Consider the following 18,374-nt stretch of genomic DNA (forward strand, 5'->3'; position numbering starts at 1 on the left):
GCAGTGGCTGGAGTTTGCAGCATCATATGGGACTGCTGGTCTGTGGCACTGAGACTTTTAACTACATGGCTACAACCTCTGATGTAGGAAAGCTGGACGTGCTGCTAGACCTGAGAACTAATTTTATTTATATTTATTAATATGTCACTCTAAGCCTGAAAAACAGCCAGAGCAAACTGGCTGATTTACCCCAAAGGATTCCAGATCAGTGAGCCTGAGTCCCTGCCAGCTGGGGGGGTTTATTGAAGTCCCTGTGCTCCCAGAGGAGCTGGATGCCTCAGGAAATGAGGAATTTTACCCACAGCTGAGGAATCCCTGGAAGCTGCCTGCAGGGACCCCATGGTGGGTGTGCAGCTCCTTTATCTGCAGTGTGTCAGTCCCCAGCAGCAGGGACCACACTGAACCATGGGAACCAAAGGCAGAGCTGGTGCCTGACTGTGCCAGGGGCACAGCTCATCCTCCACAGGCAGTTCCAGGTGGGAACCAAACTACAACTGCAGATGTTAGAGGAAAGCATGAGATATTGGAGATGACAAACCAACAGCACAATGAGAACCACCAGCACCAGAGAGCAGAATGATCAAATACAAATGTATATAAATGCAGCTGCTGAAGACACACAGATAACTCTCACACTCTGCTTGGCCCCTGTTACCTCTTCCATGTTTGTCTCCAGTTTTCTCCCTCCATGCCCAGGGAGCTCCAGTGGTGGGACCCTCTCTGGCAGATCCACAGGGGCTGTCCCACATCCATCAGTGCTGCTGGTCCCCAAGTAAGACATCAGTTTTTTCCATGTCTTCTCATCACATCTATATAGGCAGTAAAATGAAAAGGTTAGTGACATTCATGAGGATGGGGAAGGGCCTGGAGGGGCAGAGTATGAGGGCACTCAGGGCACTTGGGGTGTTCAGCTGGAGAAGATGCAACTGAGGGGAGACCTCAGAGCAGGTTCGGCTTCCTCGGGAGGGGCAGAGGAGGGGCAGGCACGGAGCTCTGCTCTGTGGGACCAGGGACAGCACCCAGGGAATGGCTGGAGCTGTGCCAGGGCAGGGACAGCACCCAGGGAATGGCTGGAGCTGCGCCAGGGCAGGGTTAGGGTGGACATTAGAAAAGGTTGTTCCCCCAGAGGGTGGTGGGCACTGACCAGGCTCCCCAGGGCAGTGGGCACAGCCCCAAGGCTGCCAGAGCTCCAGGAGTGTTTGAATGATGCTCTGGGGCACAGGGGGTGACTCTTGGGGATGGGCCTGTGCAGAGCTGAGTGTTGGACTCCATGATCCCTGTGGGTCCCTCCCAACCCTCATATTCTGTGAGACCTCATGGTGATGGTCTATGTTTGCAAAAGGCAGTTTTCCCACAGAACTCTTGGCAGCACAGATCCCAAAGGAGTGTCCAAGCTGACCCTGGGCAGGGCTTGGTGGGAATATCCAGCACATTGTTCCTCCTGAGCTATAAAGGATTGGCAAAGGCCCTGCTGGTTGCTCCTGCCTGAAGCCATGAGACCTCCAGGTCATGGAATTATCTTTGCAAGGGGCTCAAAGAGCATTAATTAATCAAGTCAACTTACCCACTGCCACAGCAAGGGAGCTTGGCCAGCATTTTCTTGATGTGGCCCATGGGGGGTGCCTGGTCATCTGTCCACTGCTCCTCCTCCTCATCAGAGGCAGCCTGACCTTCCACAGAGCGAAACAGGGGACCCTCTGCTGGGAGACAACAGCCCTGAGCCACAGCCCAGCAGCCCCTGAGCCACAGCCCAGCAGCCCTGAGCCATAAACCAACAGCCTCAGCCACAGCCCAACAGCCCCTGAGCCACAAACCAACACCCTCAGCCACAAACCAGCAGCCTCAGCCACAAACCAACACCCCATAGCCAAAATCCAACAGCCGTTATTCACAAACCAACAACCTCAGCCACAAACCAGCATCCTCAGCCACAAACCAACACTCCCTCATTCACAAACCAAGACCTTCAGCCACAAACCAACAACTGTCATCCACAAACAAACAGCCCTCAGCCACAAACCAACAGCCCCTGAGCCACAGGGCTTTGGAGGGGTGGCAGAGCCCTCAGCATTCCTGGGAAGGCTTTGGAGGGGTGGCAGAGCCCTCAGCATCCCTGGAAAGGGCTTTGGAGGGGTGGCAGAGCCCTCAGCATTCCTGGGAAGGCTTTGGAGGGGTGGCAGAGCAGCCTCAGCATCCCTGGGAAGGCTTTGGAGGGGTGGCAGAGCCCTCAGCATCCCTGGGAAGGCTTCAGAAGGGTGGCAGAGCAGCCTCAGCATCCCTGAAGCTTTGAAGGGGTGGCAGAGCAGCTACAGCAAAGATCCTTCTTTTAAGAGTCTTGAACACTTCAGTGCTCTCTTGCATAACTATTTCATTTAACTCTCTTCTTTCACTAAGTAACTCTAATTGCAGGATAAATATGAAGGATTAGTGTGGTGTTGGGGGGGAATTACTGCTCATATATACAATTGAATACAGCCTTTTGGAGAGGAAAGAGGTCCTACTGGGTAAGACTGTTCTTGCACAGACACTGCACCAGCTGAGCACAGAAAGCAGAAATTGGATGTAAATGTTCTCTAATTCATTCTCTCACTGTGTTTTGCAGGGACAGGAGTTTTAAAATATAAATTAATATCAGACCCATAGCTATCTAATACTTAGTTACACCTTTTTACCTAAACCAAATTCTCCTCATATGCCAAATAAATTACAAATGGACTGTCTACACTGCATTTAAATATACCTGTTATTACAGTAACATTTCAATGCTTTTTTAGCTGTATCATATAAAAGCTATTACATTTAACTCATTCTTGTCACAAGAGGATATTTACTGGGATTATTATGAGGATTAGAAGATTACTATAATGTCTGTAACTCACTGGGTATTTTTAAGCACACTCAGCACATGAAAAGCACTGGTCACATCTTTATTCTGAACATGTATTTGGAGCTGACATCTGGTTAGACCAATGTCAATGTGATCTTGAATTTTATAATTATTTACCTTAATCACTGTCAGTTAATTAAACACTTCTAATGAATTCTAACAGTGATCAAGTCAAATGCTGTTATTTCTTCAAATTTTGAAACACATTTGACCTTGGGCAGTGTCACAAGTTTTGTGCACACTGAGCTTGTTCAGCAGTCAGGGAGGGCTCCAGGGGTAGGGGGACCTAGCAGAGACTCTCAGGGGAAGGATTTTATGTCTCACTCCAAGGACAGGAGCACCTGGAATATCATCAGAGGCCCCATTGTGTGTCTGCAGTGAACCCTTGGGAGGGCAGTGGAGCTCCCCCTGTGTGGGATCCCATGCTGGGGTCCTGCCTGGTTTTCCCTTATTTTTTAATTCTGGTTAATTTTTTAATTCTTGGCACATGTTCATGCAATTTTCATCCCAGTGGCATTCAATGTACCTGATTTCCAGGTGATGGTGTTCAATACTTTATTGCCTGGGCAGGAACAAAGCCTGGTTGGTGCAGTGTTGCTCTTTAATTAGAGAATGAACATCTGTTCATGGCAATCTTTACTCTCTGAACTCACTGCTCAGCAGCACTTTGTGAGGCACAGCCCCACCAAAGCCAGACTTTATTTGCAGTCTGTGATACCTTACCAGGGAACTCTTTTCATCCCCATTTCTTTTCCTGCCATGGGAGTTCCAAGGGACAACAATCAGAGCTCCCAAGTAGTGTGGCAATGTGGGAACTGATCCCACCCCACTGTGGGCTCCTTCAGCAGCTTCAGGGTGTTCCACCCAGCAAATTAATTGCAGTGTCTGGCACAGCAGACTCAGGGTAGGTATTTAAACATCCCCTTTGGAGGCTGTAATTAGCAGGGCTGGAAACCAGAGAGGAAATGCAAAACTTCTCATGCACCTCTTTAACATAAAACCAGTATTTTTTGAAAATTCTTGTACCAAGCTGGTACTTAAAAAAAAATTCTGCAAATAAAATCACAGAGCACTTTGTTATTGGGATATTTAGGTATTCATTTATAAACTACCTAATGCAGAATATCGTACTCAATTTCATTGATGCAAGTGTTCTCCTGCTCTAAGCAATTAATGTTTATTAAAGAGTGTGTACAGATACATGTAAAACACAAATCATTCTGCATCTAGATTAGTTTATATATTTATTTACTTAGCATGCCTAGTTTTAATCCTGCATGTCCACACAATTTCTTCTCTTTGTTCAGCTCTCTGAGTTAATTTTCTTTGCTGCTAATGAGTCCTTTTTATTTGATGGAACATTTCCACCTGTTTTTAAATCTATAACCCCACAATCTTTTTAATGAAAATTTTTTGCTAGAAAGCTGTTTGCACTTGAAATATGGGCAGTGTAGTTTAATGTGGAAATAGTCCTTGAGTTGGCAAAGTGTGTGATTTGATAAAAGTGTTTATAAGAGCAGGTTAACTTTCTAAGTCTAACCAGGTGAAGAACGTGCTGCAACATTAATTGTATTTACATGTCCCTATTTTTCAGCATTCCCAGGAAGCTGCTTGCCAGCTCCATTCAACACACACCTAAAATCTGATTTTTTTGGCACTACAAACAGCTCCCCAGTCTGCCATAAGGATGCCTTCTAAGTTAGAGTTATTGTTGGGTAAGTGCTTTTGTGGTCCTGGAACTGGATGTGTCCAAACCAATAAATAAATGCCTGAAGGGAAGCCCAACTGTGCAGTGCTCTGCCAGTGGTTAGTGCTCAACAGGTTGGGCCTTTCCAGGGTTACTGGAGCAGCCAGGATGTTTCCAAGGAGTGTGACCGCACAGAGTATTAACTGCAAATAGTTTCCTTGGAAATTATTTTAGCTGAGGTTGAGTTGTTATTTACAAAGAAATGAAAACTTTATACTTTCAAGCCAGGAAAAAAGTTTTGGTGAGATGACTCATATAGAAAAAAAGCAGTTTTAAATCATAACTCAAAGGGAAAAGGTCAGTCTTGATTAAATACAAAATTAGGTGGGAGTGAGGAGCAGAGATCTGGGATGCAACCTTTGACCTAGGCCTCGGATTTCAAGATTCAGGAGGACTGGGCTGTGGCTTGGGGGTTCCATGTTAGTTTTAGTGCTGGTGATTTTTACCAATCAGTGAGGGTTTGGTGCCATGCTCAGTTGTGCCAGGGGAGCATCGTGGGCCCTGCTGCCCCATGCCCAGCTCTGCCCGCTCCGGCTGCTCCAGCTCCTCTGGATGCTCCAGCTGCTCCAGCTGCTCCGGCTGCTCTGATAGCTCCGGATGCTCTAGATGCTCCAGCTGCTCCAGCTGTTCCAACGGCTCCAACTGCTCTGGCTTCTCCAGCTGTTCCAGCTGCTCCAGATCCTGTGACTGCTCTGGCTGCTCCAGCTGCTCCGACTGCTCCAGCCCCTCCAGCTGCTCCAGCTGCTCCAGATGCTCCGGATGCTCCAGCTGTTCCAGCTGCTCCAGATGCTCCGGATGCTCCAGCTGTTCCAGCTGCTCCGGCTGCTCCGGCCGCTCCGCACCACATTCCAAGCGCACCTGCGACCTCTCCATTCCTGACCTGCAGAAGAGGGCAAAGGAAAGTGGAGCTGTAGGAGATTTGGAAAACCAGACAATCAAAGGAAGGTGGATTTCAGCTGTTCTTTTAAGAATAACTAAGTGGTACTTAAAACTTTTAGCTTAATTTACAGAATCCCAGAATGTGCTGAGCTGGAAGGGACCCACAAGGACCATCCAGTCCAACCCTCAGTCCTGCACAGGCCCATCCCCAAGAGTCACGCCCTGTGCCCCAGAGCATCATCCAAACACTCCTGGAGCTCTGGCAGCCTTGGGGCTGTGCCCACTGCCCTGGGGAGCCTGGTCAGTGCCCACCACCCTCTGGGGGAACAACTTTTTCTAATGTCCACCCTAACCCTGCCCTGGCACAGCTCCAGCCATTCCCTGGGTGCTGTCCCTGCCCTGGCACAGCTCCAGCCATTCCCTGGGTGCTGTCCCTGGTCCCCACAGAGCAGAGCTCCGTGCCTGCCCCTCCTCTGCCCCTCCCGAGGAAGCTGGACCTGCTCTGAGGTTTCCCCTCAGTCTCCTCCTCTCCAGCTGAACACATCAAGTGCCCTGAGTGCCCTCACATGCTGTCCCTCCAGGCCCTTCCCCATCTCTTTGCTGTCCTTTGAACACTCTCTAATGGCTTCAGATCTTTCCTACATTATTTAAGGACATGTAGAAACTGTATATGCAACAGTCCCCTCTGGTCTTCACCCTCCTGCTCTGCTGGCAGTGACGTGGCAGTGGGTGCTCCATGGGTACCATGGGCACCACAGCACCCCTGAGGATGGGGGAGAAAGTCCCTTGGACTCCCGAAGGTCAGGCAGTTTTGATCAGAGCCATCTGAGCACTGGAGGTGAATCAGTGTCAGACTGAAAAGTCAAAAAGAATGATCCAGAACCAGTGATACATCTGGAAACCAGGGAGTTCCAGGTGAGCAGCACCTCGGCATTGCTGGCCCTCAGTAGAAATTGCCTTTTGCTGAGTGGAGTGAGAGGGTATTACATCTGTGTGGTTCAAAGGAAATGGCTTTCAAGAGATGGCAGATCAAAGAATGTCACTGATCAATACGAGTCCTTAAACGTGCCAACAAAATGTATTTTGAAGATAGTGATTTAACTGAATGAAGGACAATGATTGATCTCACTGAGGAGTTTACAGTGGCCCACATAGCACTGGGGGAGTGTCTTCAAGGAAATTCAGAGTAGTATGTGTTAAAGAAAAAATTCACCATACATTTATGTGCAGTTGGGTTGAAAATGTTCTACCCCAATCCAGACAAGACCTAAGCACATAAGGCAGCACAAACCACTGAGTGCAGCACAGTGGAAACTCTTACTGTGCATGAACCAATCTAGTAACACAGAAAGTTCCTAAGAATTTAATAAAATACTCATTTTGGTGTGAAGTGACAGTCATAGTGACTCCACCACTCTTTTCATCAGAATACATTTGGGTTGGTTCAGTTTGGCTTCCCCACCCAGAGAGGTACTGAAGAGTAGTATTGATATCTTAGAGGGAATGCAATGGAAATACACAATACAGTTGAGAAAGAAAATTAATTTTATGACTCCTATTTACATGTAGAATAGTAAATAAAGTCTGTGAAATTAAAAAGCAGCAAATAATACTGAATTTATTTGAAGAGTCTTGGCTTTTTTCACATAATATACATAATGAGCTACTTATTTCCATAAAAAGTTACTGAACTAAGAGCTATGGGGAATTTATGAAATTAGACTTTTATAACATAGTAAGACACTCACATTGCCATTAGGGGCTGTTGTGTAGTTCAGGAAGAATCTGCTTGCAGAAGAAAACAAACAAATTCATGAATTCTACAGTGAATTAGGTTTCTCCAAATTCTTCCTAAGATTAGTTTTCACCTGGCAAACATTGAATATTCCTTTTGCTTAACACATTAAACAGTCAGCAAGTGAGAGCTCAAACACTAAGCAGCTTTGAACTCCTGCAACAAGTTGTACAACATGACCTTTCTGTACAAGGCTTCTAAATCCTTCCTTTAAGCATTGTAATTTGTGGATTCACTGCAGCAGAAGGAGGGAGCTGCAGGGACAGAGCAACTGGTGCTGAGTTCGAGCTCAGGATTGCAGAGCTTTTGTTCAGTGCAGCACAGCTGCTCCTAAGCAGCCACACCAGGGTAGGTTCCTTTGTTGCTTGTGGAAGTACATGAAGTAAATAAGACCATGAATTTAACAGCACAAGTCAGTAGGTGTTAGAGGATTCACACATTTTCACTAGCAAATCAAAGACAAGTTTGCAGATGCTGCTAAGATAAGAATGGAGTTTGTCTGGAGACCTTGAGCTGGTGCAGAAGCAAGAAATGAAGTCAGCAGAAGCCCCATGGAGTAACATCAAAAGAGCTCTTTTATAAAGTTAAAATAAGTTGCATTAAGACTGTTTAGATATTTATTACTTAATAATTAGCTATAGCTGTGTGATGTTGGATAGTTTGCATGGTGTGTACAGGTTTTAAGATTGTGTGTAACTGTGTGAAAAAATAGCTGTGAATATGGTCCCTCCTGAAACTTGAATATTCTTGCACAAGTTTAGTTTAAATATTGTTAATGCAAACATAGTTGCACCTTTCCCCTTTTCCCCCTTTTTCCTTCTCTGCTCCTCTTCCCTTCTCTCCACCACTACTGTAACTCTTGATGAAGAGGACCAAGAAATAAACTACCAGAAACCCACACAAAATTAGATGCAGTCAAGTGATTTATTTATCGATAGGGGTTGAAGCCCCTGAAAAGCCCCTAAGAGGCTCAATTGAGAACGGTGTCTGTGGAGTTCAGGCATCATGACAAGTAGGGACAGGAGCTGAGCTAAGCCAGGCTTAGAAACCAGCACTTATTTTACCCCCTTGAGTAGAACTGACTGCATTAAAAAACTGACTTATTTCATTGGCAATTTACGGCATTATTTAGCTTAGCAACCACTGGATTTTCTGTAAAGTCAAGGGAAACAGCAATCCCCAGAATGGAGCCTGGACAGTCATTCCAGCTCCATCAGTTCTGGAAAAAGTAATTATGGAGTAGTGCACAAATAAAATGCACTGTTAAGGTTGGGCATTCACACTGGGGGCTCTGGGAAGCATCAGAGCTCTGGACAGCTCCTGGGGGATATTCCTTTCACAAGAATATTGCATTTTATTGCACTGAAATGTGCCAATTTTCCTCATTGTGGAGACAAAAGTATTTGTGGGTCTGGTACTCAGCAAGAATCCTTCTTAATTTCTTGAGCACTGAAGCTGGTATTTGAGCAGATTGTTCTCTCAGTTTTGAGCTGCAGCATAATTTAGATCTGTTTGGCTTTCAGAGAGTCTGAGTTCTTTCACATAATACAGAGATGACATTGCAGTGAATAATCTTTGGAGTTGTGGAGTTGGTTAAGATTTTAACCTATAAAGCACTGAGAATAATCAAGTATCACAAAAATCTTTTCTAGAAGGTGTGGGTAAAGGCTGGGACGTTTAACAGGAGATGTGCTGGTGTATTAACTGCTGCCATCTGGCAGCCTGGTGTCAATTCATGTGCAGTCTGAGGAACATTAACAAGTTTGGGACCAAAGAAACCCCTTGCCATATAATTCAGGACTTAGAATAGCAAACTCCCTCTACTTGAGATTCAAGACAGCCCTACATATTAACTTGGACTTCTCTGTAGTTCTTGTAAGGGAAGCCATAATCAGTTGATGAAACACAAAGTTCAAGCTCTTACTACTCTATAGTAGAGGACTCATCAGCTCTCCCTTAATGTGGAGAAACTAAGGCAGCCACACAGATGGTGTGTTTGGTTGGATTAAAGACAGCCCTGTCTGTCTTCTCTGGAGATGCTCATCTGGGAAGTTACAAAGAAATGGAAGTTTTCAGCCAGGGTTTTCAGAGCCAGGTGTTCCAGAGTTTAAATCCTGGTTTTCTGGCACAGGCTCTACCATTTGCATCGAATCCTGTTGTGCTTTATTTTCCTCAGCAGAAGAAATACAACAAAGTGTCCCTTACACCTGACTAAAAAGGCTGATGAAGATCCAGCTTCCTTTCCTTGCTCCATGCATAGAAATGACATCAAGGTGTTTGGAAAAGGGGCAGATTTTAACTGTGTGTGAAGGAACATGTGTTCAGGCAAGCTGGAATTTCAGAGCCAGATAAAAAAGAAGGTTAAAGCAGCAAGAGCAGCATGAGTAGATATGGAAACTTATAAAACCCAAGAGATTTTATATTTGATCAGCTAGATCAGATCAAGGGCCCACTGCAAACAATAAAACTGGGAATATGTTGGTTTGGTGTGTCTTGCCAGGAGCCCAGGACAATGTGATGCTGCTTTATCCCCAGCAGTGCCCAGGGAAGGGGGTAGGGAATGACAACACCACCAGCCTGGTGACACAGGGCATGGGAGGGGAGCTCCAAAGAGGAATCTATAAACACAGGTGGGTTTCATTTGCATCATCCAAACTCAATTTAAAGCATTAATCTGCCCAGTTTGGTGCCAGAGATGAGGAGGCAGAGCTGGGGATGGTTTTGGGGGTACAGAAGTTGGGAGGGGCAAAGGGGCTGCTAATGCTGCTCATGTAGGTGCAGAGGCCAAACTTGGCGGTCCTTTAAACTGTAGCTAGAAACTAAAAATTAGATTGAAGAAGACTCTTTACAGAAATATCACACAGAACAAGAAGAGCATCAAGGCTATTAATGGATCTTTGGTGTCTATGGGAAGGGGCTCTTTCCTTCTTCTAGTTTGGCCATGACATAGGACCCTACATCCACTTTGCAGGATATTTCGGATTTCTGCATGGATTTCCTCTGGGTTTTGGTCTTTAAAGCAGATGCAACCACACAGAACAGAAGGCTGAATTTCTTAGGGCTGCTTTTGTTGGAGTACACAGGATTTCACCCTCATTCTCAGGGGAGGTGATGGAGGCTTGGGGGGAGCGTGGTGATGCTCATTGGGAGCAGAGCAATGAAACACTGTGATTTTCTAATTTCCTGATTTCTCATCATGTGATGTAATCATATAGGTCACTTTTTTGCTATCTGGGAGCACTTTATTTTCTTTAGCTCCAAATCTGCACTCTTAATTTCCAAGTGGCAGAGGTTTTTGGATTCAAAGAAGAGCACAACAAGAGAGTCCAAGCTTTGGCTGTCATGGGAAATGCTAAAGGGAGGAATCCTCACTCCAACACAGGTTTAATTCTTTCCTCATTAGTATTCATACAGCATCCAATGGCTCTTCATAAACGACGAGCAGAGTGAATAAGCAGCACATTTGGTTAGGGCAAAGATCAGAGGGGGAGCAGGGCTGGGGGTGCCCGGGCAGGGTTTGAGTGCTGAGGCTTCCATGGAGATGGGCAAACAGCCCCCTCCTGCCCCAGCCTTTGTGCCCAGCACAATGGGCAGCCAAGGAGCTCTGAACAGGGAGAGTCTGCAGAGTGCTGGACCTTAAAGTAATGCCCATGACTAATTGGCTTTTAATTGGCTCTCCTGTATTGTTGTGGAAACTCCAACTGCAGCAAACCCCACCTGCTCCTGGTGCCAAGCAAAGCTTGAACTGAAATAATTCCTGACTACTCAAAACAACTCTGAGGAATTATTAACTTTGCATCCATAGACCTTTAACTTGTCTCTTTTATTTGCAGCAGATCAAACAGCTGTGGGAGTATTAACACTGCCCTGAGTACAGTCAGACAAACTAAGCTACACTTTATATTCCAAGTGTCTGACTTGTGTTTTTTAACCAAAATTAGGTGTGATTTTCATTTTTATACTATTCTACTCAAACTGTCAGTGTCCAGGGAACTCAGAATGGTTCCATTCTGGCTTATCCCCTCCAGGGAATTACAGAGTTGAGAAGGTGTGCATATTTTTTATTTATTTATGACTTTTCATTTACTGTTGAGATCCAGTATGTTTTCACACTGGAGATAAGTGTCTGTGGGGTTGGTTGGTGCTGTGGGCTGTGAACTCCTCTCCAACAGAAATCATATGAATGAATGTTCTGTGATCAATTCAGATGCTTAATCTCATGTTTTGAATAGCATTTTTATGTGTATGATGTTTTAGTGTCAATAGTCAAGATGAGTAAATATCCTGGGTTTACATGGGTAGTTATAAAGCATAGTTATAACTACAACTCTGGTTATAGGATGGTTACAGTTCTTGGAGGTTTCCTGTCATTGGCTGATGATTTTCATTTTCATGCAAAATCATCATCCTCTTAAAGAAAGTCAGTTCACTGAGGGCCACATGTTTTCTTGCAGCATCTTTCCATCTTTTGCACATGGATTTAGGCAGGCAAACTCTGGAATTGTGCTGTCACATATTTGTGCCTTGCTGTCCTTCCTCTGATGATTTCAAGCATTTTTGAGACAGCACAAACCTTTGTGCAGATACCATTAAATCACAGATTGGACATGTGCCTTTCATTGTGCCCACTGTCCCGCTCCAAAAAGCAACTGCTGGAAGCTCAGACTGTTTGGAGGAAATTGTTTTTCAGAAATTAGTCACTCCTAGCACAGGTCTTTATTTTTAATTTGTCAACTGCCTTCTTGTTACTCTGCTGCTTAAAATCAGAGATCAGATTAGAAAAATGCATTTCCTGGCTGCTCCACTGGTGTTCCTGAGGAGAATCTTTGAGAATCCTTTGATTCTTAAAGATTTAGATGCATATTGCTTTTCTTGCCATATGGATTGAATGTCTCACAATCCAAATGTTCCTTAGGATGATCTTTTAGTTTTCAGGTAAGCAAAAATAACAAAAGTAAATGGATTTCTAAAGGTCCTTAATGTTCCTTAGTCTGTGTTTAAAATCTCATTCCTCTCTTAGTTGTGGAGAGAAGTGAGTCAAAGCACAGCCCCAAGAGCTGCATCCTTAGGGGGATGACAGGAATGCAGGGCTGGGACAGGAGTGAACAGGGCAGAGAATTCCATGAACTTTTCCTGCTGATGGAAACAGGGGATTGAGTTACCCCCAAACAGGTACAGTAATTACAGCAGTTGGAGTGGGACTGGGCATTGCAGCAACAGCAGATCTCAACAAAGGATTAAAAGGACAGAAGATGAAATATTCAGAAAAAAGTGCTTTGAGGGCCAAACACACTCCTTGATAAAACCTGAGATGCTCTCCAAGCTCTGAAGGTGTTGCTGTTATTCTCCTGTGTCTCAGTTCAGCAGGTGGGACCAGTTTATCCCTGTGTGGGTGTGACCAAAGCTGGGCATTCTAAACCCTCTGGGCCATTGCCCAGCAACTGGTACCAATGGACCATTGGCAGCTGCTACCCAGGGCACACCTGAACCCTCAGGCTGGGAGCTGGCTGGGAAAGAAGCCTGGCAGAGAAGCTGGGAGAACTGCCCTGCAGGGAGTCCTTGGCACCTCCACACCCACCTGAGGGCTCAGCTCTGCTCATGGGCCAGCAACGATTCCAAAATCCCCCCTGACTTTATCCCAGAGTCAGATCCCCCAGTGTGGAACTCCCTGCCCTGGGGGAGGCACTGGGGGCTCCCACCTGCACCTGAGGGGAGAGCATCTGGGGGTTTGGGGACCTCTGGGACCACTCATTGGATCCAGAGGAGAAGCAGAACCTGGACAGGAGGAGCCCACCACTCTCCACCAGACTGTGCCATCATCTGCACCAACAGGTTTTACCCTTCCTTTTCCTTTGGACTCCGGGGAACCACGTGGGGCTGAGCACAGGGGCCACCAGACCCCACTGTGTTTGTGCCCCAGGGGGCTGGGTTACACTGCTGGGCTTTGGGGGTTAAACCCAATTTTCCTTTGTGCCATTGCATTTCTTGTAATATTGTTATTAAATTGTAACTCTGATTTATAATCTCTCTTCTGTTGGGTTTGTTTATCCTGCCAGTTTACCTTTAAACCAGCACATCCTGCGAGTAAACACTTGGGCAAACCACGCAGGAGTGAGTTCCTGCTCCCTTCCCCACTGCAGTTCCTCTTTGGTTGGGAACACAGATGAGATGATGCTAACTGATGCAAATTCTTGTGCTTTAAGTGTATTTGTTTTTTTTATGCCAAGATTTCTGGATGTTGCCTTAACCCCTCAGGCACATTCACTGCAATACAGTTATTTGTAAATCCCAGTCTGGTTTTGAATGTACTTTCTACTCTGGTGTATTATACTGGGATGAAGAGTGCTCTAAAAATTTAGTAATTCCTTTTCAATGTATCAGTTGAGGCCACACTCACGGTTAAGATAAATATCAGTGCATTAAGCAAGGCCCACCTAAGTGATAAATAGCTCTTATGCATGGACACACTCTCATGCATACATAAATTTGTTAGAAATAAATGACTCGGGAAGCTGAATTAAAGCTGCATGGGCAGGTTTCCTTCTGTGACTTACAGAATACCTACCTTTCAGCTCTGAAAAGGAGCTCAGGCTCTCTGAGTTTCACTGTTTCATGTTTACCTTAACCTTTTTTAGCCTTGAAACTTTAGTTTACCACCCTTAATAAGCTATTAGTCATTTGGGCTGCTCCATGGAAGAAATATTTGATAATTAGGCTACACACATGAAGTAATTATAGTGCTTTTGTAAACCCTGCACCTAGCAAGGGATTGTACTGATGGCAGTAGTGCTTGAGTGTATCTGTGATGAAGCACACTTTGCTGAGTGGGGTGTTTGGTGGTTAATAGTCACTGCACTATCCAGGAGAAACATGCATCACTCTGGAATTATATCATTCAGATATTCCTGTCCCTTAATGAATTCTTCTCTGACAAAACAAAGGAAATGTTTCCCAGCTGTTGTTCCACTGGAACAGAGAACTCTTGCCACACCCTGCTAGTCAGAAATTCAGTTATTGGCACTGGAAGTTTGGATGCACACAACACAGACCTAAATAAAGCTGGAAAAACCCAAGGATCACCTGTTCTAGTCTGAATTATTAGCACAAAAGCCATTTGCTAAATTGTGCACAAGATTGCTTTGAAGTCTGAATTAAAAACCTGGACTCGATTCTCCTCCTAGTCCTGGAACTGGAACTTGTGGATTCATTGCTCCTTCTAACCTGTTCCACAGCTCTGCTCCTGAGATTCCCTTCCTTTCACATTGGAGCTGTAACTTTAATTGAATATAACTGAAATTTGTGCTAGTGTCAGTTATTCTAGAAGCCCACAAGACTCTGTGTGGATTTAGGACCCCCCAGTAACACTGAGCAGCACAGCCTGTGTGTTAAGACAATATTGAAGGACAGATGAGGGACCAGAAGGGCTTTATTCAATACTGTACCACCCCCTGACTAACTGCTGGTTAAATAACCACACATACCTGTCACACCAATGGGGTTCAAGCCCCTCAGCCCAGAGAGCAGATACCCCCTGTGGGAAGCTGGACCTCCCTAACAGGCCATGTGTGTTGAAAGAGAAAAAAGACCAAGAAACCCCCAGTTTTATGAAATTTCTAATTCTGCTTTGCAAAATATCACTTGCACAGCAAGGCTGCTGAACTCATGAGCAGCATGAAGTGCTGGAGTCACTTTGTTCCAGTACAGCCTGTCCAGCAGTTACAGAGCCCAGTGTGCCATGGATTGGAAGCCACACATTAAGGTAAGCTGGACACTTCAAGAGGATGAAATGGCAAAGATCCAAGATTCTGGAGAGTTAAAACCAAGATTTTACAAGTTTGACAGGTCATGGCATTGAACAAAGGAAAGGCAAAAGTCCAACAGTGATGAAGAGGCTTCAAGACAACCTGAGGGATGAAGTCAGGAGAGCACCACCCAAATTTCAAGCCAAAAGGAAAGCTCTGCCCAAGATTTCACCCAGTCATTAATATGGAAATTAGAAGGTGTTAACTATGAACTTAAGACTATAACTGGCTCATTTTACACAAACAAGTCAGGCACGTTTTTTCCCAGTTTGAACTGGCTTTGCCTCCAGTGTCGTCAATAAATACCTTTGCTGCTAAAAAGATAAAAGCTTCTTAGTAGTTATTTATTTCAAAGTGTTTTTCATCATCATGTGTGTTTGGAGCACCTGTCCATGTGCAGGAGAGTCCCAGAGTCCTCTGCTGCTGGCCTCCATACTGTGCCATGACAGCCACTTCAGCTGTTTGCCCTGGGAGGGCTGATCCAGCCTGGATCCAGTCTGTTGGCACTGGGGGCTGTGCCAGACACTTTACATCTCCTGGGGGCCTTTCCTCAGGGCAGCATCCTCCAACCCCACCCCTGGGCAGGACATCAGTCCTTTTGCCTGGAGTTTGTTGAAGGTTCTGTGCAGGCAGGACCTTCCAAGTCCACTTCAGGCAGCCTGTGCCAGCCACCTGCTCCTCCAGGCTCTCAGGAATTGTGGGGCTGAGTGAGGGTCAAGTTTGTGGGAGAAGAAATTGTCGCTCAAGACTCTGCTTTTGCCAAGAAAGGTTGGACCAGGTCATCCTTGGGGTTCCTTCCAACCTGCTGTTCTGTGATTTCCAGCCCCCTTTGCTTCTAGTCAGGTGGACAGTCCCATTTGGGAAACCTCCCTCTGGACGCTTTGGGATCTCCTTTTAGCCCAGCCCATAAGGAACAGCAACAGAGGCACATGAAAAGAAAGACACAGCGCCATGCAAGAATTGTCTATATATAGTCTAAGGCTGTTTGTCCTTCCTGCTTTTTAAGCTTGGATCTTTAGACTTCTCTCTCTCCTGGTGTCCTGACTTGTACTTTACAGAAAGATGCTCAAAAGCCTGTAACCAAAGGACATTCTAAACCACTGATAGCTCTGACCAGGACACTTGACATAAGGCACACAAGGCAGAAAAAGAAGAGCAGCAGAGCTGTGGTCCTGTAGATCATTTCCTTCTGCCACTGCTTGTGTAACAACCAACACCCCCCTGTGCTCCTTCAGGTAGATGTGGGATGTTCAATCCCTAGGGATCTCCCTGTTATCTCCTGAGTGCTGGAGTGTGTGTCAGTGAAGATCAAATGTCCAGGGAGGCTTTGAATGTCTCCCAGATAAATAAAACTGTTATTCCTCACAGAGTCAGGGGATAGATCCTATGGAATCCAACTCTGGAAGCTGAAAGCATATGACAAAGCTGTTTCTCAGCTGTTTGATGTATGCAAAACCACAGGTACCAGTGGTGCAAACTCCAAAAGGACCTTTTGACTGGCATGTAAATTCCTTCAGGATTTATTCCAGACCTTCCTAGCTTTAGAGCCTCATGGATTTGGAGTGGCAGATAAGGAAGATCCAGCAGCAGTGAGCCTTAAGCTGGCTGCAGGTTGTTTCTGACTGAGCAATTGGGAAAATCTGGCATTAATGTAGGAGGGGAGGGCCTGCAACCAGCAGTTTTGCAGTCCAGTTGGGTGTTTCCAAAGCCCTCTCAGGACAGCTGTGTGCCTTTTCCCAGGTGTTGGCTTCCCAGGGGAGCTGGGCTGTGCTCCAGGCTGAGCCCAGGGCAGGGGAAGCTTGGTAGGAGCTCAGAGCCAGGCTGTGAACCTGGGGCAGCCACAGCCTCCAGGGCCCCCAGATCCTGTGCCAGGAAACAAGAGCAACAATTACCTCAGAGTGTTGTGTTTGCTGTTTGGAAAAACATCCTCAGAGCTCCAGAGAGCTGTTTGGCTGTCAGCACTGGAACTCTGCAGGGCCCTTCCCATCTCAACTCTGTGCCTGCTGCTCTGAGGCCTCTCTGAAATACTTCTGAGTCTCCTGAATGCAGCCTGTCCTTTGCCTCCTTGAAGCCTTGATTGTTCTATTTGGTGAAAAAGAACTCTGCCTTTAGAGTAACCCCAAATGAATTCTTTTCCTTTGCAAGTATTTATAAATTATTTGCTACTCCATAGAGACCAGAAATATCACCTAGTGATCCTGCATTTATTAGGATATTTTGACAGCAAATATAGCAACTTCTATTTTGTCATTTTTTTGTGATACGGTTAAATCGGAAACACTATTAGGAGGTCAAAAAGCCAGTTACAGAAGTGGAACCACACATAGCTACTCCCTGCATGCAAGAGCACATTTCTAACACTATGTTTATCTCATCTCCCGTCTCTATGGGTGACAAGACTCTACTTCTCTTATTTATTTTTATTATTTTATTGATTTCTTTATTTTCTTGTCCCATTGCAGGCTTGTCCTGCATTTATTACCAAGTTGACTTAAACTTCATCTAAGTTTAAACTTTATAGAGTATCGTTCCTCCTACTTAGGCAGGTGCATAATTTTAGGTAAATGTAATCTCTCACTGACATAAAACCAATTTAATTACAGTTTAGTTTTTCTCTGTATTGGTTGCAAAATAGTTACACCTCCTTAAACATTCTCCTAAGTAAAGATTCCTGTATTGCCATTTTCAGATAGTTGACTTGATCCAGTAATTTACAGCTTTCTTCAAGCTTTTGCTTTATAGGCCATTTTTCAGTTCCCATAGTATGATTATATGTATTCCTTTCCATGATGATTTAATAGCATAAAATCATGATTCACAGGGGGCTCAGCCAATCTTTATACTCCTCTCTCTTCTGTCACTTGAAATCCCCTGAAATCTGCAGGGTGGCCACATGTAACATCACCGAACACAGGCAGAAGGTCAAAATAAATTCATACAGACATTCAGTGGAGGAAAAAAATAGGTGCCATAAATACAGGTTGCTGTAGGAATGTATGTAAACCCTCCAGGGTTATGGATGATTTCCAATAGACCAAATACTGTATTTCAAGGCACTATGAGCTACATTGGTTAACAACTAGACTGTGGGGATAGTCATATATTAGAAGAGCAATTTGGGCACACAGCAGGCCAGCAAAGACAGAGACTAAGAGTGCAATTGTGGTCACATTAGCTGGACAGCATAGCCTGTGTTAATGGTTTGCTGATGGTTTCTCATTTCTTGAAATGTTGTTGCACAGTTAAGGCCAGTTTTGACACCTC

General features: G+C 45.2%; 1 protein-coding gene across 2 annotated transcripts in view; it reads right to left on the reverse strand.

Annotated features, from left to right (window-relative positions):
* EFCC1 (EF-hand and coiled-coil domain containing 1) overlaps positions 1–18,374 on the reverse strand; it is a 54,778-nt gene that overhangs the window by 9,957 nt on the left and 26,447 nt on the right. The window contains exons 3-5 of one of the 2 annotated variants that reach the window (XM_071550971.1): positions 5,081–5,514; positions 1,565–1,697; positions 656–809 (exon numbers count right to left, since the gene is read on the reverse strand). In XM_071550971.1, coding sequence (XP_071407072.1) covers positions 656–809; positions 1,565–1,697; positions 5,081–5,514 — 721 coding nt within the window. Of the gene's footprint in view, positions 1–655; positions 810–1,564; positions 1,701–5,080; positions 5,515–18,374 lie in introns of both variants that reach the window. The other variant, XM_071550969.1, reaches the window with a different exon arrangement.

Source organism: Pithys albifrons, chromosome 3 (assembly GCF_047495875.1).
Source record: "Pithys albifrons albifrons isolate INPA30051 chromosome 3, PitAlb_v1, whole genome shotgun sequence".
Lineage (NCBI taxonomy): Eukaryota > Metazoa > Chordata > Aves > Passeriformes > Thamnophilidae > Pithys > Pithys albifrons.